At 52.2% G+C, this 23,303-nt stretch overlaps 4 protein-coding genes across 4 annotated transcripts; 1 reads left to right on the top strand and 3 right to left on the bottom strand.

Annotated features, from left to right (window-relative positions):
• Positions 1-2,212: 2,212 nt before the first annotated feature.
• On the top strand, positions 2,213-3,682 carry IUM83_02911 (putative glucose transporter; the record flags this gene model as incomplete). The annotated part of the gene is made up of 2 exons (XM_067926870.1): positions 2,213-3,381; positions 3,466-3,682. The coding sequence occupies 2 exons, from the start codon at positions 2,213-2,215 to the stop codon at positions 3,680-3,682; spliced, it is 1,386 nt and encodes a 461-aa protein (XP_067784394.1).
• A 5,821-nt stretch (positions 3,683-9,503) lies between these two features.
• IUM83_02910 (Kelch domain-containing protein 4) lies at positions 9,504-9,809 on the bottom strand (the record flags this gene model as incomplete). Its single annotated transcript, XM_067926869.1, has 1 exon — positions 9,504-9,809. One exon carries the CDS (start codon positions 9,807-9,809, stop codon positions 9,504-9,506), a length of 306 nt encoding a protein of 101 aa, XP_067784393.1.
• Positions 9,810-14,258: 4,449 nt separating this feature from the next.
• On the bottom strand, positions 14,259-14,504 carry IUM83_02909 (DNA repair protein; the record flags this gene model as incomplete). Its single annotated transcript, XM_067926868.1, has 1 exon — positions 14,259-14,504. The coding sequence occupies one exon, from the start codon at positions 14,502-14,504 to the stop codon at positions 14,259-14,261; it is 246 nt and encodes an 81-aa protein (XP_067784131.1).
• A 7,889-nt stretch (positions 14,505-22,393) lies between these two features.
• Positions 22,394-22,801, bottom strand: IUM83_02908 (uncharacterized protein; the record flags this gene model as incomplete). Its single annotated transcript, XM_067926867.1, has 1 exon — positions 22,394-22,801. One exon carries the CDS (start codon positions 22,799-22,801, stop codon positions 22,394-22,396), a length of 408 nt encoding a protein of 135 aa, XP_067784132.1.
• Positions 22,802-23,303: the final 502 nt, after the last annotated feature.

Raw genomic sequence — 23,303 nt, 5'->3', positions numbered from 1 at the left:
TCGTCTGTACGGCGAGGAGCACGTGCAGACGGCTCTGTCGTGGCTGGAGGTGAACAAGGCGAGCGCCGAGGAGGGTCTGATCGACTCTGCGCCCAAGAAGGAGTCGATGTTCAACCCTCGCTACCGCCTGCAGCTTCTGGGCGGCATCATGCTGTCGATGGCGCAGCAGCTGTCCGGCATCAACGCCGTGTTCTACTACTCGGGCAGCATCTTCTCGGACGCCGGTATCTCGGACTCGCGCGTGGGCACGCTCATCATCGACTTCATCAACATCTGGCCCGCCTTCTTCACGGGTGTGCTGGCCAACCGCTTCGGCGCGCGCAACATGATCCTGTGGGGCCTGTCGGGCATGGTGGTGATGTCCATCGGTATGACGGTGGCGTTCATCGTGGACGTGTCTGCGCTGTCCATCGTGTTCACTGCGCTGTACGTGATCGTGTTCGGCGTGACGCTGGGCCCGCTCGTGTGGGTGATGACGGCCGACATTTTCCCGGACTCGATCCGCGCCAGTGCGTCGTCGCTGTGCATCGGCATCAACTGGCTGTGCAACCTCATCGTGGGTGTGTCGTACCCGTACGTGTCGGACGCTCTGAATGACTACGCGTACGTCCCGTTCGTGGTGCTGCTGGCGATCTTCTACCTGCTGGCGCTGAAGCTGGTGCCGGAGACGTCGGGCAAGTCGGCCGAGGAGATCCAGGCCGAGTACGACTCGCGCCGCGAGCAGTAGAGCGAGCGGCACGGCAGTACCTAGTTGTGGGCAGTGGTGTGTCAGGTTAGCTTTCGTTCGACCGAGAGATCAACTGGTCGATCTGTCGACCATTGGGGCATCGAGCGTTGGTAGGAATATATTTTGTTTTTATGATCTACGCTGTAGTACTTTGGTGTTGCTTTGCTTCAAGAGCAAATTGTTTGTAGTATGCTCTGCTCGGACAGGTTGCTGTTGCTGCTGGTTTTTCCCACTCGATGGAGTGGTTAACTCGGTTATATCATTCCTGTCAGTGGCTCGTTATCGTGATTGGTTCTTGCGGTGGCTAGCGGCGGCAAAGGTGGTTTGTATCTCAGCGGAAGCAAGCACTAATGTGCGCATCTACGATGCCCGATGAAGTGTAGCATTATAACTGCCGTGGGCCGTCTGCATGGTATCTTTATGGGTGACAAATTGTGCACGCTATGAATTGGTGCTGCACCTGGGCATGTATACAGTTGTGAGCAGCCTATGTGTGGCAACTTACTACATGTAGATCCGACCGAATCCAAGTTGTGGATTTCGAGCCGAAAGTGGCATATGTGACGAGGCAGCAACTCTTCATGATCTTGATTGGACATGTCAATGTCAATGGATCAGGTTTGTGTGGAATAGATCAGGTGAGAGCCGTGCCGCATACAGTTTTAGGCATTCCCAGGCAGAGCCCAGCGTGACTTCGGTGTAAACCGACGCCAGGACTGCAGAAACTCCGCAGCAGGAGACGCCAACCCCTGCGGAAGGGCTACCCCCATTCCCGAGTGCCGAAGTCGACAAGTAAGAACGCCCTCAAATGTAAGAGCGGGTAGCGACTGAGGCCGGCCAATGCTTGTTGTACTGTATGTGCTGACGATACACTCGGCATGCACATACACGGGCGCAGGGGTCTTGACATGGGGTAGAGTAGCACGAGAGTGGCGACAGCTTCAGGCGACTCGACTTGATTCCATCCAGGCCCTGGCCTGAATCAGAGCCACCGGAGGATTGCTCGTGGAGACCGCCCGCTTAACTTGACTCCGCTGTCAACTGAAACGCACGGGCCGCTTTCTGCACCGCGCTGCAAAGAGCATTTCTATTCGGCCCCCGAAACTTCAAGATACACCGCCCAACGTCACATTGCGATCGGCCCCGTGCCAATCGGACAGGACCCGCCATGCGGTAGAACGCGGAAACGCAGGCACCAGTCTCACGAGAGAGCAGCGGGACCAAGCAGAATGGCGACTCGGAATCAATCAGGTGAATCAAGTGACCCCGCGACCCAGACAGCCCGCCCCAGCACTTGAAGCGCTGCGGACTCGGCTTTCTCTCGTCCCGTTAAGAGCCACGACGGCCCGCGTCGCACCGCTTGCTGCACCACGCGCAAAGCGAGTCACACCCGATCGGTCAGAGTCGCCGGCTTCCGATCCTCACTTTCCATTTGGACAAGCACCAGGCAAGAAGACAAGACCGTCTCGCAACCAGCAAGCAAGCATGGCGGACAACTACGCCGAAGCTGCATCGCCCAAGACCGCCAACGCCACGGCGTTCGACGAGGCCAACAAGGCCGCGGCGCGCCTCATCAAGCCCAAGACCATCCTGTACACGAGCGCGCTCCTGTCGTGGATGCAGCCGTTCCAGAGCGGTTGGTCCACCTCGCAGATGAACCTGTCCCAATACAACGACACGGACGAGTGCAATGCGCGCCCCGTGGCCGAGGACACGTGCCTCATGTTCCCGGGCCACTCGAAGCTGGAGTGGACGTTCGCCGTGAACGCGTGGATCTTCGGCGCCATGGTGGGCTCGCTGTGCTGCGGCCACTTCAGCGACAAGTACGGCCGCAAGAAGGCCCTCATGGGCAACTGTATCTTCATGATCGTGGGCGGCGTCGTGCAGGCGTCCGTGTCCAACATTTGGCTGTTCTCCCTGGGCCGTCTCATCGCCGGTCTGTCGTCGGGTACGGCCACGGCCACGATCGGCGGCTACATCAACGAGCTGTCGCCGCCGCACATGCGCAACACGCTGGGCCTGGGCCTGCAGATCTTCACGACCATCGGTATTTTGGTGCCGGCCATTTGCTTCTTCTTCGCCAACACGAGCTCTGGATGGCGCTACCTGGCTGCGTTCCCGGTGGTGCTGGCTGTGATCTACCTGCTCCTGGCGCCGTCCATGTGCGTGGAGAGCCCCGCGTGGCTGCTGACCAAGGGCCGCAAGGAGGAGGCCAAGCAGGTGATCGCTCGTCTGTACGGCGAGGAGCACGTGCAGACGGCTCTGTCGTGGCTGGAGGTGAACAAGGCGAGCGCCGAGGAGGGTCTGATCGACTCTGCGCCCAAGAAGGAGTCGATGTTCAACCCTCGCTACCGCCTGCAGCTTCTGGGCGGCATCATGCTGTCGATGGCGCAGCAGCTGTCCGGCATCAACGCCGTGTTCTACTACTCGGGCAGCATCTTCTCGGACGCCGGTATCTCGGACTCGCGCGTGGGCACGCTCATCATCGACTTCATCAACATCTGGCCCGCCTTCTTCACGGGTGTGCTGGCCAACCGCTTCGGCGCGCGCAACATGATCCTGTGGGGCCTGTCGGGCATGGTGGTGATGTCCATCGGTATGACGGTGGCGTTCATCGTGGACGTGTCTGCGCTGTCCATCGTGTTCACTGCGCTGTACGTGATCGTGTTCGGCGTGACGCTGGGCCCGCTCGTGTGGGTGATGACGGCCGACATTTTCCCGGACTCGATCCGCGCCAGTGCGTCGTCGCTGTGCATCGGCATCAACTGGCTGTGCAACCTCATCGTGGGTGTGTCGTACCCGTACGTGTCGGACGCTCTGAATGACTACGCGTACGTCCCGTTCGTGGTGCTGCTGGCGATCTTCTACCTGCTGGCGCTGAAGCTGGTGCCGGAGACGTCGGGCAAGTCGGCCGAGGAGATCCAGGCCGAGTACGACTCGCGCCGCGAGCAGTAGAGCGAGCGGCACGGCAGTACCTAGTTGTGGGCAGTGGTGTGTCAGGTTAGCTTTCGTTCGACCGAGAGATCAACTGGTCGATCTGTCGACCATTGGGGCATCGAGCGTTGGTAGGAATATATTTTGTTTTTATGATCTACGCTGTAGTACTTTGGTGTTGCTTTGCTTCAAGAGCAAATTGTTTGTAGTATGCTCTGCTCGGACAGGTTGCTGTTGCTGCTGGTTTTTCCCACTCGATGGAGTGGTTAACTCGGTTATATCATTCCTGTCAGTGGCTCGTTATCGTGATTGGTTCTTGCGGTGGCTAGCGGCGGCAAAGGTGGTTTGTATCTCAGCGGAAGCAAGCACTAATGTGCGCATCTACGATGCCCGATGAAGTGTAGCATTATAACTGCCGTGGGCCGTCTGCATGGTATCTTTATGGGTGACAAATTGTGCACGCTATGAATTGGTGCTGCACCTGGGCATGTATACAGTTGTGAGCAGCCTATGTGTGGCAACTTACTACATGTAGATCCGACCGAATCCAAGTTGTGGATTTCGAGCCGAAAGTGGCATATGTGACGAGGCAGCAACTCTTCATGATCTTGATTGGACATGTCAATGTCAATGGATCAGGTTTGTGTGGAATAGATCAGGTGAGAGCCGTGCCGCATACAGTTTTAGGCATTCCCAGGCAGAGCCCAGCGTGACTTCGGTGTAAACCGACGCCAGGACTGCAGAAACTCCGCAGCAGGAGACGCCAACCCCTGCGGAAGGGCTACCCCCATTCCCGAGTGCCGAAGTCGACAAGTAAGAACGCCCTCAAATGTAAGAGCGGGTAGCGACTGAGGCCGGCCAATGCTTGTTGTACTGTATGTGCTGACGATACACTCGGCATGCACATGCACGGGCGCAGGGGTCTTGACATGGGGTAGAGTAGCACGAGAGTGGCGACAGCTTCAGGCGACTCGACTTGATTCCATCCAGGCCCTGGCCTGAATCAGGGCCACCGGAGGATTGCTCGTGGAGACCGCCCGCTTAACTTGACTCCGCTGTCAACTGAAACGCACGGGCCGCTTTCTGCACCGCGCTGCAAAGAGCATTTCTATTCGGCCCCCGAAACTTCAAGATACACCGCCCAACGTCACATTGCGATCGGCCCCGTGCCAATCGGACAGGACCCGCCATGCGGTAGAACGCGGAAACGCAGGCACCAGTCTCACGAGAGACTTTCACTACCAGAGATTTCTTACGGGTCTCCTTGGACCTATGGCTCTAGCAAATCAATTCAACGCACAGGAAAAAAACGACCAATCAAAAACACTAATCTTTACACGTGGCGATGCTGGTTTACTTCACGGTACTTCCAATCAAAGTTTGGGAGGCAGAGCTACATGCGGTCGCGCCCTGGTCAGTGTCGCTACAACGGCAATGGTCTACGGAAGTAGGAGCCGTTTGGGGTGGACATCACGGCGAGCCCACTGAGGATGCTGACCTCCGAGTGGCGGCATCGGAGCCCGCGCGCTCTCGACTCAGCGTCATTTTTTTTTTTATTTTTTTATTTTTATTTTTTTTATTTGTATTGTAGTCACTTAGGTACTCTAACGACTTCTAATACAAAGTTCTTGCCTCCGCTCGTTTGCGTCGTCTGCAAGCTGTCACCCTTCATGGGTGTAGTCCCTTGTGGGGAGACTAATCCGCTCTAATTTGATCCTTCTGTATGTGCAGCTCCATTCGTCCAGTGTTGAAGGTCGTTACTAAAGTGGCTCAAAGCTGATGTCCAGAGCGCATTCGGTTCCCCACCAGTCGCAAACGTGGTCTGCCTGCTGCGGCCCGTGCCCATCGCCATATTCGCCAAAGCATCAGCCGTTTTGTTGAAGGCTCGCAAATGGTGGGTCCACGATCGGACGCCACATTTATCAGCCAACACGCGGCATCGTTGATACAATGTGCGTACAGGTAGTACTACGACTTCCGACACCAGCTGTTGTGTATTTTTCATGTACATGAAAAACTATTGCAGGATTTAGCCACTACAGACTAATTGACGCCACTTTGAGCATCAGATCGACAATCTCGCCGTCAGCATCACCCTCTTCAACGCCCTCGTCCTCGCCGTCTTCGTCCGGCTCGTCGTTTCCACGAAGGGGAGTCGCAAGACCTGTCTTTTGCCAACAGTGCGCCACCGTCTTGGCCTCCGTAGACGACCACAACAGCGAGCTCCATTGCATCGCCTGAAGCTGGTCTATTTTGTATGCAGACTGCCCATTAACATTTGCATCAGCCTCAAACCTTTCGATCCCGTGGTCAATCTGTAACGACCTAAAGCCAGCCAACGGAGAGTCCGACATCGAGCGCAGGCCCGCCTACATCTTCTCGAATCTGCTCGGCCTTCCTAGTGATAGCTTTGCGGTTAAGACACAGCCCCCTCGCTTCTACGCTACCCACCCACTCCTCTAAATTCTTTTCTAAAGCAGGCGCCTTTACCTTTAGCGGCTTACGCCGTTTGCCCTCACCGTACTCTGGTTTCTTGATAGTGCTTGCGTTCTTTAGTATGTCAGATACTGTGTTGCGGGCTGGGGCTTTGCGCAAGCGGAATGCTCGCTTGGACCACCGCGCTAGCTCTGAATGGGTCATGCCAGGCTCCGCTGCGCTCTTGTCAATCAGCTCGCGCTTGTTCTCGATCGTCAGCCAGCGTCCCATTGCTCCCTCGGAAGGGGGCCACAGCGCTCAGAAGCCAGTCTGCGGCGAGTGGTGGACGCGCGCTAAGCATCCCTGTTTAATCTGATAACGTATTATTAAGGATATTTTTTCTAGGAGGTGTCGGAAGTGGGAGTACAAGCTGTAAATGTGCCGCCTTTGGTGGGGTTCGGTGCAATTGTTGCCGTATGATGAGTTGGCTATCCCCAACGACGTGGATTGGCCTCAAATTAGGAGTTTTCAGAGCAAGAAGCAGCCCTTGAAGCAGGCCCTTGTATTCCGCTTGATTGTTAGTAGTGGTTGGTGCAGCGTACGACATGCTAGCTGCCCAGATGACGCCGCCTGCGGAGGAGGTGCTGTCCACCTTCACGATGACTGTTCCACTACCCCCAGGTCCAGGATTCCCCCGGGAACCACCGTAAAAAAACAATACATACAGCAACGAATTGCTATCTAGTTGTGTCAGTGCTGGCTCCCACCGCCCATTTAGTGCGCCCACGACTGAGTGGATCGCCCTTTTGTGAGCTCGTGATCGTTCCGCCGCTTGATATGCAGCTTCAACGGTGTAATACGCGTCCCGAAGCCGGGCTCTTGGAATGGCCTTGTACCTTGTTGCTGTCAGCGAAGTTACGTTAGCAAAATGATCAGTTCTCCATTTCCATATGATTCGGAAAACTGTGAGAACGCCGAGCCTCCAGCAGGCCTCGGCCGCTTCATGTAAGTTCAGGTGTGTAGACTCCCGGTCCTCCGGTGACAGCCAAAAATATTCCTCCCCCGCCCGCTTGTTGAAACCTTGAGGGAGAAGAGAGAGCTGGAAGGTAAGCAGCTCGCTTGCTCTTGTGTGCTAGCCGCGAGTCCGAGTTGCGTCCATCTCGCAATAAACTCTGCCCATAGCGTCTGTGCCGATTGGCACCACCAGAAAGCATGTGCGAGAGAGCTATTTGGACGCCTAGAGCACGAGTCATGTGGGCACCCAAGTCGCTTTTGTAAACGATCATAGCATTTAATCCCACGAATTTTGAGCCGGTAAATTAGCCGCTCTCCCCATGCGTCCAACCCGGGCCAGCGTCGAATGTGCGTCCAGGAGATCGACGCTAGAGCTCTGTGAAACACAGGGTCTTCTTGTTTCCAGGAGCCCATTCGCTGGTTCAACTTTGTCTTAGCTTCAGTGATGCTACGAGCCATAGTTCGTGCCTTGAGTTGCTTCCGTGAGCAGCTCCAGCGCCTGTTCCCTGCCCACAAGCATGCTATTCGATCAATTTGAGGATGCAGCTGCAGCCCAACGATCTCGGAGGAGGATCCAAGTGATCGGTGGATTTCGGCTAGGAGCTGTCGTGACCCGCTTGATTCGGAGACCGCGAAGTAGCGCGGCTCCGAGCTTCCAATAATTGACAGTTTAGCCAACTTTGGGTCAGAACGCAGCAATTCCAACTGATATGGATGATCTTCATGTTTTGTCAGCAGCCGAATCTTGGAGCTATTCGTCGATCTATAGACCAGTTCGGGCATGTTGAGTAGAAGAAGGCCGAGTAGTTGAATGACGTGCCTTTTGTAGACATGAGAAGAGTGCGAAAATTCGGCTCCATGCTTCAAAATCTGAAAGGCCATGTGCGATTCATCGATGTGACTCCACTGAACGATATCCCCAATACGAGTAGTGGTATACGCTAGACTGGAGTGGCAAATCGAAGGCACTATCCGTGCTCCAGTACAGCTTGTACTCCCACTTCCGACACCTCCTAGAAAAAATATCCTTAATAATACGTTATCAGATTAAACAGGGATGCTTAGCGCGCGTCCACCACTCGCCGCAGACTGGCTTCTGAGCGCTGTGGCCCCCTTCCGAGGGAGCAATGGGACGCTGGCTGACGATCGAGAACAAGCGCGAGCTGATTGACAAGAGCGCAGCGGAGCCTGGCATGACCCATTCAGAGCTAGCGCGGTGGTCCAAGCGAGCATTCCGCTTGCGCAAAGCCCCAGCCCGCAACACAGTATCTGACATACTAAAGAACGCAAGCACTATCAAGAAACCAGAGTACGGTGAGGGCAAACGGCGTAAGCCGCTAAAGGTAAAGGCGCCTGCTTTAGAAAAGAATTTAGAGGAGTGGGTGGGTAGCGTAGAAGCGAGGGGGCTGTGTCTTAACCGCAAAGCTATCACTAGGAAGGCCGAGCAGATTCGAGAAGATGTAGGCGGGCCTGCGCTCGATGTCGGACTCTCCGTTGGCTGGCTTTAGGTCGTTACAGATTGACCACGGGATCGAAAGGTTTGAGGTTGATGCAAATGTTAATGGGCAGTCTGCATACAAAATAGACCAGCTTCAGGCGATGCAATGGAGCTCGCTGTTGTGGTCGTCTACGGAGGCCAAGACGGTGGCGCACTGTTGGCAAAAGACAGGTCTTGCGACTCCCCTTCGTGGAAACGACGAGCTAGACGAAGACGGCGAGGACGAGGGCGTTGAAGAGGGCGATGCTGACGGCGAGATTGTCGATCTGATGCTCAAAGTGGCGTCAATTAGTCTGTAGTGGCTAAATCCTGCAATAGTTTTTCATGTACATGAAAAATACACAACAGCTGGTGTCGGAAGTCGTAGTACTACCTGTACAATCAAATAAGACAATAGAGAGTTTTCGCTGCGGCTCCTATTGCCATTCCCACAGCAAAGTAAACACAAAAAGGGCACCTCTATGGGAAACCCCCTCCGCCACCCACAGAATTCGGAAATCTGTGGGAGCCTTCCCATTCCCAGAGTTGCCGCCTCCCACACGACCTCATGGCTGCAACGACTGTGGCTTCGAAGCCTGCCACCGAGCCACCTCGCTCGACAGCCCCACCACGCCGTAAGAACTACAGCGAAGAAGACGATGTCGCTCTGCTTCGCCAAGTGCTGCTTGACCGGCCTTTTGCTAAGCCACGGGGCAAAGGTCATGCAGCACTGGGACAGTCTTGCTGCAACGCTCGTAGCCTCGCCGGCCTTTTCGCGCAGTAAGCTAAGTGGCAAGAACGCACAGTCACGCATGAACCAGCTTGTTCAAACTCACCGAGAGGCGATGAAGGAGGCGGAGCTACTGTCTGGCGTGACGGAGGAGGTCACGGAGAGAGACCAGCTGCTTGATGAGCTTGTAGAGCTCCTCGATGATGCTAAACAGGAGCAAGAATGCAAAAAGCAAAACGAACAGAAGAAGCGCGAGCGAGACGAGGCAGCGTCGCTTGTGGCTCGCCGGGCAGATCGAACAGCGAAGACAGCTGCAATATGCCCGCCACGTCGAAACGAAAGTCGAACTCGGCGTCCACATCCGTCGTAGCAGTGATGCAGAAGCGGATGTTAGGCACGACAGGGCGCTCGACGGGCGGGCGATAGAGAGCTGCAACCATAAGAACCATGGCGTCACTGCATCCTGTGTCCTCGAGTAGAGCGCACAGCAGAAGAATCTCGTCCGACGTCATCTTCACTTGTTCAGGAAGCAAGGGGCTCAGCTTGAGCCTTCTATAAAGCATGACATGCTATTTAATAAGGTGATTTGCTGGGACTGGGAAACCGCGAAAAGTGGTTTTGATCTCCCATAGCCACACCTGAGAGACTATCTGGGAATGGGAAAGGAAAACTTGCAAAAACTCTCTAATTTATCGAATCTCCATCCAAGGAAGCCATTCCGCGCAAAAAATACCGTTCTTGCTTCTACTCCATGCACGCAGGGGCGCACTCACTGGTCCCTTCACTTGACGAACGTCGATTACGCACGTGCCTCTTCGAGGTTGGGTAGGATCGCCTAGATTGTGTAGAAAAGCTGTACTAACAAAGGCGTATGGGGCGGGAACTGCTGATCTATCCCAGCAGAGGCAAGCATTGTCTTACCTGCAGTCCATAATGATGGGGGAAAATGCCCGGTCATGGGGGTTCGGTCAGAGTGACTGACAGAGACGTAAGATGCGCTGTCATCTATGCGCCCAGGGTGGTGGAGGAGATCTCCAACAACCAGCATCGTGTCATCGCTAGTTAATGCCCAGCGATCTACTTCCGTCGCAGCCAGCGCAAGTAGCTCGAGTCTGGCTTGAGGAATAGCAATACCGCCATGACGCCGAGGGAGATTAGCAATGTCGGCAGCTACCCATGCACGCCCGAAAGGTCCGGCTTCGTCAAAATCACCGAACCACACAACATTGCGAATGCGGCTCTGTAAATTCAGCACTTGTGTTGCGGTTGGCCATGCGTGTCGAGCAACAAAAGTGATCTTCGGGATGATGATTGCAGCAGCTACAGTAGCACGTTGATCCTTTGGTCAGTGTCTTAATTGAAACGAGTCTCAGTCTCGTCATTAATTGAGTCATCGTTTTGCGCCAAGTGAAGTCTGTAGCTTCTTGACTGCCGACTTGTGCCCCGAGGTATCTTGTAAATTCATTCACGGCTTGGAAAGCGAGGCACCCGGGTAGTCTAGCGGACTGGGGAGGCCCCTGGGAATGAAGGGCGATGACAACTGTTTTCGTTTCATTAACGTTCAGCCCGCTGGCGATGCTGAACTGTCGCGTGATGTCTAGCAAATGAGGAATGTCATTCGGAGATGTCAAATAAGCTGCCGTGTCATCTGCGTACCCGCCCACTCGTAACTCGATCTCCCGTCCCGCTGCGCGAAGCCTGATGCCTCGGAGGCTTTTAGCCTACTCAATCGCTCGGTAATACGGGTCCAATGCCAGGATAAAGAGCAAAGGCGCTAGGGGGCAGCCTTGGCGTATTCCTGTGGTGACCGGGACCCACTTGGATCTAGTTCCATTGACCAAAAAGCGGACTCGCGTACCCTCGTGAAGTTGGTAAATCGCACGGACGAATTGTGGGGGATATCCGTGTGCTTCAAGGGCTCGAATAAGAAACCGCCGCCCCAATGAGTCGTAAGCCTTGTGAAAATCTAGTAGCACTGCCAGCGCCTCTCGCTGCTCATCATCTACATTAGCCATGTGCTGAGCGGCTGTGAACAGATCAATTGTGTCATGAATTTGTCTGCCAGGCACGAACCCCTTTTGATGGCTGTGAATGCGAGCTGGAAGCGACTTGCTGACCCTTGTAGCTAGTATTCTAGTGAAGGTCTTGTAGTCCGAATTCAATAACGCCAGCGGCCGGTAATTTAGGGGATTCGATAGATCTCCCTTTTTCTTTAGACAAAAGATGTCGGCCTCCAGAAAAGTGGGTGGGAAAATGCCAGCCTTGTACCAAATGTTAAACAGGATGGTCAAGATAGGGACAAGGAGCTCCTTGAAATCTTGGTACCAGTCATTGCCAAGCGTTTCTGGACCGCACGCCTTCCCAGCGTCACAGGCATCAACAGCAGCAGCTACATCGGCCTCGGTGAGTGCTGCAGCTACCGCATCCTGCAAGTCATCCACCACACGATGTTGTTTTGTCCATTCGAGCGCAACATCAATATTCCCGATTGACGCTTCAGATTGGTTAAAAATTGTGGTCCAGGCACCCGCAAAGGTGTTTGCTTTATCGTGCACCCCTCGGCGTGGAAGCCCCTCCTTCGGAACTAGCGTAGGAACAGCGTTATCAGTAAATTTTGTCGAGGTAGACTGAAACAGAGGACGAGTAGTCTTGCCTTCGTGCCACGCTCTCTTCTGAAACAATCGCTTCATCTTCTTCATTCCCCGTTCCATGCCAAGCTCCGCGATAGCCCGTTTGATCTTGTCCACTCGCGTGCCTCGTCCTGTGTCTTCGAGTGTTAAAGCGTCTAGGCGTGCCGTTATGGAGTCCATCTCGTCAGCTCCACACCGGTCGTCATGCAAAGCTGCGCGAAGTTGGCGCAGCAGCCGAGCCAGTTTCTGCCGATATGTGCGCTTGAGTCTACGTCGTGCTTGGCGCATGCACCTTCGCGTTCCCAGGAAGACATCGCGTTTGGCAGTTTCCCAAAGCTCCACAGCTTCCTCTGCTGTCGGAACTTCCTCAGTGATGCGGTCATATAATGCATCAAGAATGCCTCGAGTACACGCGTCGACCGTGCTGGCCGCATAATCTGGTACAGGGTAAGTTCTAGGGGGCTTGTTGACACGTAGTGCGTTGGTGGGGGAACGAAGGTGGAGTAGGACACCGTCGTGGTCCGCCTTCGCTGCAGGTTGCACAACATCTACCGCAGCAATCCAAGGATGAGCAGAGGTTGTACTATACCATCGGTCAAGTCGACTGGTTTCGTGCTCATCGTGTACTTTGTATCGGTATGTGTGGTGGTGCCGATGAAACTTGTGGAGCCTCTCTTGGTCGTCTAAGCTTGGCATGGCGTAAGTTAAGCAGTCACGTGCACCCCAGGCTTCGAGTAGTAGGCGTAGTTCCGCCGAATCGTGCGTGGCTCGGTCGGTCGGGTACGAGCGATCTAATTCTGCGAAAAGTGTGCAGTTGAAATCGCCTCCCAAGAGAACTCTGCCATGAGCAGGAAGAGGTAGTTTGCAGAGATCCCGAAAAAGCTTTTCACGCTGCACACGATCAATGGGTGCATAGATATTCACTATAGCGAATTCCTTGTCGTCCAATGTACCAGTAACAGCCACCAAGAGTGGCGACCAGTCATCGCTCCAAAGTGGATGCACGTCCTTGAAAGACCCATAAGGATTAATCAGAACTCCTACCCCACCTTTACTGTCGTGAGCGGCACCCCAATATGATAATGTTGGGCAGCCCCGACCAGTGCGATGAATCAGCGTCATTTCGTTATAGCATTATCTCAAGTATGCGTGCTTAGCCAAGCACCCCATGTAGTAGCAGTTCCCGATCTACATCCGCCAACCGCTCGCACTCCTGCACACGCAATCCTGTGTAATATTCACATTGGTTTGCTATGACGATATCACTGTAAGCTCATCTAGTTTGGTTAGGATTCTGTAGCGTTGCCTGATGTATGAATTTGAATATTAGTTCGTATATATTCGAACTTGCTCCGCACCCTTCCAGGCCAGGATCCGTGTCGGTCTCCCAGTCTCACGTGTCGTCGTCGGCTACATTGAACAGTACCTCTAAGACCTTTTGTCCGCGGAGGGGGAGGGGGGGGCTGCTACCTAGACGAGAAAACAACTATGACAGGTCACACGAACTGTTTGTGGCTCCTGCGGTAAAGCATTGTACAGGTCCATGGAGACCTGTTAGGTTTTACAGTACTTTGCTGTCGTCTCGTAGCTTTTAGTTTTGGCCAATCGCATCTTGCGATTAGGCCTCTCATAGGTCCCTATGGGTCCATAGGGACCTATAAATCACTCCAACCGGCTGGTGGTCAAAGGGTTAAAGACCTTTCGAAGCGACAGTTTGTTGTGGTTTGTGGGATGTGGTTATCCCACAAACCACAACCGACAAAACCTGTAATTTGATTCCGAAGCTCTATTGTGTTGGATGTGGGTTACGACTACTTCGCTACATTTATATCACAACCCAAGGAGAGTCAGTTTCACCTCGAAGATCTCCGCTCCAAATGGAACAGGGGGTGCCCTATTTCCCCTACTCGGCGACCTAGACGACGTCGAAGATGCTCTTCTCGTCGCATAGAGATCACCGGTGTTTACTTGAACAGCAAGAAGGTAGCCATCTTCGGGGCCAAATCGCTGGCGAAGTTTCGGAGGGCGGTCACCGCCTTCACCTCGGACGTCGGCTGGATCCTGACTTTGATTTGCGACGGCTAGGCGTACTGGCACTGTCGTTCTTACCCCCACCGTCTTCTCGTAGTTGGTGCGCTCGTCTCCGTGGAAGCCTGACTTGCATTCGCGGTCTGGCTCGCCTCGAGTGGTAGCCGGCATCGTAGTGCTCCGCTCTCAGATTCGCTCTCTTCAGAGCTGCTGCGTGTTGAGGGGCTGCCTGAGCTGGCTGTCCAGTCCGCACGTAAATCCACCGCACCCGTAGATATAGCGGCTTTAGATTGAGGAGGTTCATCATGCGTGCAGCGCGCTCGAGTATCGCTCGTGGATCAGAGCAACCTTATCCGAGTGGGGTTCTTGTAGTGCGAACCTGGAGCGGGGCTTGGACAGAAGCTCGAACGCGCCGTCGCGTAGCGTATGGCCCTGCCTGCAGGCCACGCACACGCTCAACGAGAAGAGCTCGAGCAGGACGTGGTCCAGGTACAGCTCATCGTCGCCACACTCGGCACAGCGGCCTACGAGTAGGGAGTCCCTGCCCATGGTCTCCTTGCCAGGGAGCGAAGGCGATCCTCAAGGGCCCCATGAAACACTTCAATAACATATTGGTTGACTACCGGTACGGGGTATCAAACATAGGAGTTTAGCGACCTCGAAGAGGTTTTTATATCCAACAATGATGTTGGATAGAGGGGCGACTACGCCGGTTTTTCACGAAGCATCTGTGGGATACGATCGGTCCGAAACGGCGCGTGGACGTTTTTTGGGTTCTTATCCCACAAACCACAAAAAAAAACACTTGCTTCAAAAGGTCTCTATTAGGGGTAGTCAATGTCTGCACAGTTTTTTTTCGATTCAGCAAGTCGGATTTTTTCCGGTGCTGTGATTGACCAGAAAAAAATCCGCTAAGGGAACGAAAAGTCGTTCCGGTCGATCGGCAGCAGCAGCTCATTTTTTTTCTGTCAGTCCAAAGGTCCAATAGGGCCGCAATGGCCACGTGCAAGGAAAGACTGTTGGAAAACATTGCAAGTTGTTGCTGATGAAGTTGCAGTGACGTGCTGCTGGAGCAGATAAAGGGACGAGGCAGTTGAGGTAGTGTAGTCTAGCGGTCGCATGCATGTCTAGGAGAGAGGGAGAAGGAGTTTGGCTGCGGCCATTCCCCAACTTACCGCCAAGAACAAGTTGTATTTGTGCGTGTGAACTTTGTGGTGATATATTCCAACAGGGTTAGTTCGCCGAAGAACCACCTGGTGTGCGGAACAAGGCATCAGTTTGATTCTGGTGGCACCGGGTTCTTCGGTGAACTATGCAGAGCGTGCAATTCAGACATTGTGGAATACAAAGAAAGCCATGTTGATTGACTCGTGACTTCCGCAGAGTTTCTGGCCGGACGCACTGAAGAATTCAGCCTACTTCCGAAACCGCGTTCTCTGCAAAGGAACGAAGCGAACACCTTTCGAGCTGTTCTTTGGATTCCATCGAATCCGGACATTCGGATCGCTAGTGCATGCACACATCCCGAAGCACCTGCGAAAGAAAATGGCAAATACGAGTGCAGCTGGTTTTCTCCATGGTTGTTTGGAAGATTGCATGGGGTGTAAGGTGTACTTCCCGCAGTACCGTATATCGCGTGTTGTGTACACAGTGAGAGTCCACGAGGATGTCCTTTATCGTGGTCGACACTCGATCCCCAAGTCGGTCGATCATGGATGGCCCGATGATCAACAAACGATGTTGAAGGGGGGGGGTAGTGAAGATGACGAGAGTGATAACGATCAACGCAGTAGCGATGATGACGAGAATGATAACTACCAGGAGAGCTTGGTGGAAGCAGATTTGGAAACTGTGTCGTCTAATGAAAATGATAAAGTATCTTCAACACCGAGCGAGAATACCGAGGAGGACTCCGATGCAAATGGAGATGAGGAAGGCCTTGCTGAGAACGACGAGGACACGAGACGTGAGCCATTGTTGAAGCATCCACGAGTGTTTCTGCGTCCGATGGCAGGTGAAAATGCAGATGAACCCACCAATGAACACGAAGTTGACGACAACGGTCAGGAAGAAAGTGGAAGTAGAAAATCTAGTGAAGATGTACAGGACGACGAGAGTGTGTGGGATGCAGCTGGTGGAGAAAATGACAATTCGGTCGATGAGTCTGAACATGGCGATGTTTCTGCTGTTGGTGAGGATGCTGCATCCAAAGCTATCGATGAAACGGAATCGGTAACATCACAGGACTAGCAGACTCATGATGAAAATGATAATGAAGACGTGCTGCGTGATTATGAAGATGTTGTTAATGAGGGAGATTTACCAGATGTTGAACACGAGATAGCAGATGAATATCCGCAGGACATTGACGTTGAGACGTACGGTCTGGAAGACGACGACGTCGAAACCACGATGATTGAGAAGCGCAAAAGGGTAGATCGCATTCGGTCGTTTAGCGAGCAGCCAAAGTACCGTGAGAAACGTGGTCGTGTTTCGATTGCTGGACGTAGGGAGGATAAGCGACAGCGGTACGAACCTCGTGAGCGCAAGAGACCGAAAAATCTGGAGGACTCGACCCTGCATCCGGAACCGATGGGTCAGCGAAGATGGAAGGCGAGTGAGGTGAAGATCCCCAACACGGTTCGACAGGCGATGCGATCGCCGCAGTGCAATGAATGGGTGGCCGTGATGGAGACCCAAATGTAAGCGCTAATCAACAAAGGCGTGTTGACGCCTATTAATGAACTACCTAACGGTGCGAACTTACTGGAAATCAAGTGGGTGTTCGATCGAAAGGTGGATGAATATGGATCTATCGTGCGCTTTCGTGCACGCATTGTAGCAAAGGGATTCAAGCAAAGCCTGGCTTGGGTTTCATGGACACATTCTCACCCGTTGTAGCGGGCCTACTTTGGCTCACTACTTTAGCTTACACGTCGCGCTACGTGTATCAGGAAGCGTAGGAGTTTATTAATAACTTGAATTAATTATACTTGAGTCCACAAGTATAATATAAATCAAATAAAACACCAAGTAGGTAGTTTAAGGTAAAATGAGAACTGTATTGTTTGTAAATTGATCTTCCTCCTAAACCTGCTAAAAACTGTTTATCATCTATGAAAGGGGTTGACAGCGGCTGGCTGTCAGAGCCCCGCTAATACGTATGTCTCTGATTGGTAGAAAGATGCTGCTTTCTACCAATAGGATCTTTGGGTAGGTGTGGACCACTCATTGTGGTGGCCCACTTCAATGTATCCATTGGTGTGCCTTACACCAATGTGAGGAAGGATCTAAAACCTTTAACAGATATTATCTGTTAAACCATAAGTGACAAATGCCATGCACAAGTGACAGTTGTCACTTGTGACCGTTGTTATGCACAAGTGACTGTTGTCACTTGTGTGTGTAACCCCGTTACACCCGTGGCTCGACTGTCGAGTTTCCGATTGCTGGTGGCTCTAGCAAGAGAACTAGGATGGAAGATCTGGCAAGGAGACGTGAACAACGCATACTTGAATGCAAAGCTGAAGATAAAGCAATACTTAGGAGGAATTGAAGGCTTCGGCAACCAAATGTACCGTTTGGATCAAGAATTGTATGGTTTAAGTCAGTCAGGCAGGGAGTGGAATGAGGAGTTAGATGGCTGGATGAAGAGTATGGCTTCATGCCGTGTGAAACGGAGCCGTGCCTGTACTGCTACGCCAAGAGATGCTATGGCATTCGTTTTGATCTTCGTTGATGATGTAGTCATTACGACAAATTCGGAAGCGTTCAAGTGTGAGTTCTTTGCCGCATTGGATAAGGACTATGGTTTCGAATATTTGGGACTGCTAACGAACTACTTGGGCATCTGAGTCCGTCAGAAGAAAACGGAAACGGTGCTGGACCAGGAACATTATGCTCGAGAAATCCTGGAACGGTTTGAACTGGTGGTGGGACAGTCGAACAAGAGCGGCATTCCTATGGAGACTACCACGAAATTAAGAAAGTGTGAACACACAGACGAAGGAAACTGCACCCATTCCCCCGGCAAAGTGCCGTACCGTGAAGCAGTGGGAAGTTTGATATATTTGGTAACTGGAACACGGCCAGATCTGATGTTTGCGGTGTGTCAGCTTAATCGCTTTGTAGACCACCCTACTGAGCAGCATCTTGGTGCGCTAAAGCGTGTGATACGTTATCTACTTGGTACTGTCGGAAAAGGGATCACTTACCGGGACAGCGAGACTTGCGAAATCGGGGTGTACTTACAGGGACATTCCGATAGTGATTGGGCTGATGATATGGATAATCGAAAGAGTACCACTTGGTACGTCTTCACGCTTGTGGGTGGAGCAATTTCATGGGCGTCGAGACGCCAGACGATCGTGGCGCAATCGACTGCAGAGGCCGAGTACATTGCAGCATGTGATGAAGAAATGGAAGGCAAAACTTTGACGAACATTTTGGATGAAATGCTACCCGAAATGAAGCGTAAGATTACTTTAGGTGTGGACAACCATTCATCCTGTGTAATGGTGACTAACCCCACGTTTGGGCGCCGAACACGCCATATCGAGTTAAAGTGGCACTACGTGCGGGAGCAAGTACGCAAGAAGGAGGTACACGTATCGAAGGTTCGATCTGAGGACAACCCCGCGGACTCATTTACGAAGCCACTGGCGAAAGCCAGGTTCGAGAGTTTGTCTGTCAAGATTGGCATGTGCACACGGAATGCGCAAAGCTAGCTGGGTTTGATTTGCCAACCGCATATCTCCAAGCTACACCGTCAAGGCAATGGAAGGACTGTTGGAAAACATTGCAAGTTGCTGCTGATGAAGTTGCAGCGAAGTACTTCTGGAGCAGATAAAGGGACGAGGCAGTTGAGGTAGTGTAGTCTAACGGTTGAATGCACGTCTAGGAGAGAGGAGGAAGGAGTTTGGCTGCGGCCATTCCCCAACTTACCGCCAAGAACAAGCTGTATTTGTGCGTGTGAACTTTGTGGTGAAATGTTCCAACAAAGACATGCCGTCGCGTGGAGAAGACCACCACTGAAGACTCCTGCGATGTCAGCAGTTGCGAGCAGAGCATTCATAAGATCTGTCTCCATTCTACTCGTGTCATTCGACGCCAAGGGCTCGTTTGATCGGGTTGTGTGCAGCTAGCGTTGCTACAACGCGATTCTAAAGGCGCACCGCACGGCCTCAGCGCAAGCATACGAAAGAGGAAAGGGCCCCCTAGCACAATGACTAAAGCTGCGAGCAGTAAGGCGTGGCAACTGAAACCTTGAATTGCTGCTGCTCAGAGTAAAAATGGGGTGGTCATAGCTCTCTGCTCGCGATTGGTCAATAAACATTTTGATAAAAAATAGGGCATTGACAACCCCTATTATATGCATGTACACACGCATGAGTTGCTTTAGCAGCAACTTGCTACAGTACATCGAACTGAATCCAACTCGTGGCATTCAAAATGAAAGGAGCATAATTGTGACGAGTCAGCGACTCTTCATGCTCTTGATCGGGCATTTCAATGGATCAGGTTAGTGTCGAAAAGATCAGGTGAGAGCCTTGCCGCATATGGTTTTAGGTATTCACAGGCAGGCAGAGCCCAGCGTGGCTTCGGTGAACAGGCTCTGACGAATGATCTCACCTTGCCGAGGCTGCACGAACTTCGCAGTACAGGCTGAGTGGCGACAGTACGGAGTCATAAGAGTTCTAGGACCCCTCCAAAATAAGAGCGGGTCGCGAGATGGGGGCACGGTCGGCCAAGGCTGGTTGTATGTGCTGGCGATTCACTCGGCATGTACATGAACGGGCGCAGGGGTCTTGACATAGGGTAGAGAAGCACGAAAGCGGCGGCAGCTTCAGGCGACTCGACTCGATCCATACAGGCCCTCTGATTTATCAGGGGGATTGTTCGTGGAGACTGCTAATTGTTCAAAAGTGTAGTAACGGATAATACCAATTTGTATACGCTACACAATTCCTGTATTATACCTTCAGTTACCAAAAGGTACTCAAATTGGATCGGTACACTAATTCTAGCCCTACACAGACTCTTCGCTATCCCAAATCGTAAACTCATCTAAACAGTCCTCACTGAGGGCACCTCCGTTGTCGCTCACGTCGTTAGCATTTCTCCAATGCGTTTCTTCCACTTTGAGCTAAAGAGCTCGCTGTAAACGTCGTGTCTCGCCACATGCCAATCTCCAAATTTTGGAGAAAACCTAGCTGCTGCCACCGAGCGCTCAACGACGTCAGCTGGAACATCGCGCCAAGCGATGTTCACCCAGTTCGCCACGGTCTCAACCGATGGCGGCTTTGGATTTCATCCGCGAGTGTAGAGCACAGCATCAGACTTCTTCCAGCTGTCAATGATGGGCGACAGCTTGTCCTTGAACGACTTGTAGATCCCGATATCTCCCGCTTGCCCGTAGGGTGTCAATCCGCCTGGGATGACGAACATCTGCACCCCTTTCGCGGTGCACCGAGCCTTCACCATCTTGGAGATGTAGGGACTGGAAAAACGCAGAACGAAGAGAGCCGATCAAGATAATTGATGATTCTAGTCATTGGTGGCTGGTGGTGACTGTATTATATTTGGTACGGTACACTATTATTTGAGTACCGCCAAAACGGTACACAATTTGGTCTAGGTATACTATTTGGAAAAGTACTCTATTCGGCATTATCCGTTACTGTAGAACCTGTAATAGTGCCCCATGGGGCTTTCCGTTAGTACCCCCTGCTAGGGTGGGGTATTATTGAAGGGGGTACTATTGAACGGTTGGGGCACTATAGTAGTCATGTGAGAGTCGTGTTGATTTAGGAAGAGTCCTAAAAGCTGCATGTGCTTGCTTAGAGATCAGCCTCTCCGATGATGTCGGTGAACGAATCACCGTCGACTCGCTGCTGTTTTCAGCTTCACAACTACATCGTCGTTTGTAGATGCAGCCGCACGATGTTCAGCCAACAAAGCCACAAAAGCCTCTCCGTAAATGGAGTGCGTGGTCAGAGGGAGTTAATCATCCGCTCCAAGGAAACAACGACAGTGATGGTCTCGCTGGACACAGCCTTCCAAGCAAGGGTCCACCAGCTTCGAACCACATCGTTTCACGGTACTTTCACGTTACCACCACGAGTGTACTGAAGGTTGCCGCTCATTTTCCCTCGTCAATGCATGCCATAATGTTGTCCTTGAGAGGGTTGAACCACAGGTAGTCTGCAACTTCTCTTCCACGGTGAACTTACGCTTCATTGCCACGACTCAAATTTGACAATGAGAGAGATCGAACGAAACCGGCGAGACCTTGTTTTAAGCGCCAAAGTTGATTCTTGCTTGTGCTGTCTACCATCATCTGATAATTCTGATAATTCTGATAATTTGTATCATGATGGGGTACTAAAAAAGGGATGGGGCACTGTCGCAAATCCCCACCCAGTCGCTAGAAAATTTGGGGTGGGTACTATTAAAGGGATGAGGCACTATTACAGGTTTTACAGTATGTGCTTTTTTAATTCTAAACCTGACAACTACTAATACCGGATCAGAAGTACTAACTGTAATGTGTTGACTGTATTACATTTAATATCAAAATACTACTACCTAAGTAATAGAGTTCTTATATTTAATATAACATATAATATAATATATTGTAGTATTGGTATCATTGATACTGCGTATATTACAATTACATATTTTAAATAATAAATTTACGTCCGTAATTTTGAACTACATCCAGAATACGTCCGTCATGCGTATTTAACAGGAGAGCGCACTAATAAGTAGTGTTAAATTACCGTCCGCCGTAGCCAACCAACCACGGAACGCTTAGACCAGAGGGAAACTTAGAGTACATTCGAATGTATACCATTGCGTTTGTATTGACGTATTGTGTTACGAAGTACGACAAGTGGCACGCCGATTGCAGTAGGAAGCAGACCAATTCTTGTTACTGCGACTTACACCTCGACCACGACTGCGATTTTTCTGAGTCTGCTTCTCTCCAACTAAACAAAAGACAAACTGTGACTGGCCTGCTCTGTTCCTACTGTGATCTTCCTCGTTCCGTGGCCTTCGTCACTATCGCTCTTGTCTGCGACCCGGTGGTGCACGCACCAAATTGCACCACCACAAATTACACGATCAGCATCGTAACACACTGGTCCGTCACATAGCAACGAGCACATATAGCAGTAATACCATTGTATGATGATATTGTATACGAGGTACATTTTGCGTACATACTACAAAAGAGGTACAGTAAAGGAGAGAGAACCTCGATGAGATAGAGAGTAGGGCGCTGAACGAGCACCATGCAACCGCGGACTTCCCTCTCTTGCCAGGGATACGTCTCCGCCATTGTCGCTGTCAAGCGCGTCGATGAACCTTTGGCAAAAGCGTTTGTCACCTTCGTATTGTGTGGTTCTTATAATGGTACCTTGATCTCACGAGGGTCAGATCTTCGAATCAATCTGGGCCAAGCGTGTAGATGTCCGCGGCGACTCAATCAACTGCCCAAGGACCTTGCAGGCAGTGCGAGACTCCTTGACTGCCGGAGTACGCTTGGACTTGGACTTGGTCTTGGCCTTCTTGGTCCTAGGTGAATGCCGAAGCGTTGAAGACGTGCCCTTGCCCTCGGACCCCGACTCAAGCAATTCCAACCTACACTTGGCCCCGAGAGAGATGCTCTTTGACGCGTTCTTGGAGACCAGAATCTCGGGCGTAGCGCTCGCCTCTTCAGGGTCGAATGTTGAGTCTCCACTGCTGCTGTTGCTACTGGAGGACATGGGTTCAGGACCATCTTGAACGGAGTCCTCTTCCAGCTGTAGCCACGGTTCAAAGTCTTCACCCTGGTCGAACATGCTCTCAAGCCGAATCTCCGCAGAGGTTTTACATCTCGGGAACGCGACTAGTCCACGAAGTAGAATCCAGTTCGTCACTGCGAATCATGCTGACCAACATCTCGACCAAGGGCTCACGTGGAATGAGAGGGTGAACCAAGTGATCTCCACGCACGAGCTCCAACGCGTCCTCATGCGTGAACCCAGCCTGCATCACCAAGCGAATGTCGCGCCGAAGTTTTTTTTTCCAGACTTGTGGCCCGAGCAGAGCGGCGCGTGCTTTGTCTTCAGATTGCTGCAATGCGCTCGACGCAGGCCGGGCCAACTGAGCATCAGGCTTGTGCGTGCTCAGTCGTAATTGCATGCTGGCACTGCACGCCTCCCAAGACCTGTCTTTGGTCGCGCGCTGGTTGTTTTTGGACGCTGGTTTCTTATTGCACGTGGACCGCAACGAACCTGACTTGCTTTTCTTGGACTCTTTTAATTCTCCAGTGAGGTCGCAAACCTTGGGTGGAGGCTTGGG

Source organism: Phytophthora cinnamomi (genome assembly GCF_018691715.1).
Source record: "Phytophthora cinnamomi strain GKB4 chromosome Unknown Contig92, whole genome shotgun sequence".
Taxonomy (NCBI): Eukaryota; Oomycota; class Peronosporomycetes; order Peronosporales; family Peronosporaceae; genus Phytophthora; species Phytophthora cinnamomi.
This window is presented reverse-complemented; position numbering and strand designations above follow the sequence as displayed.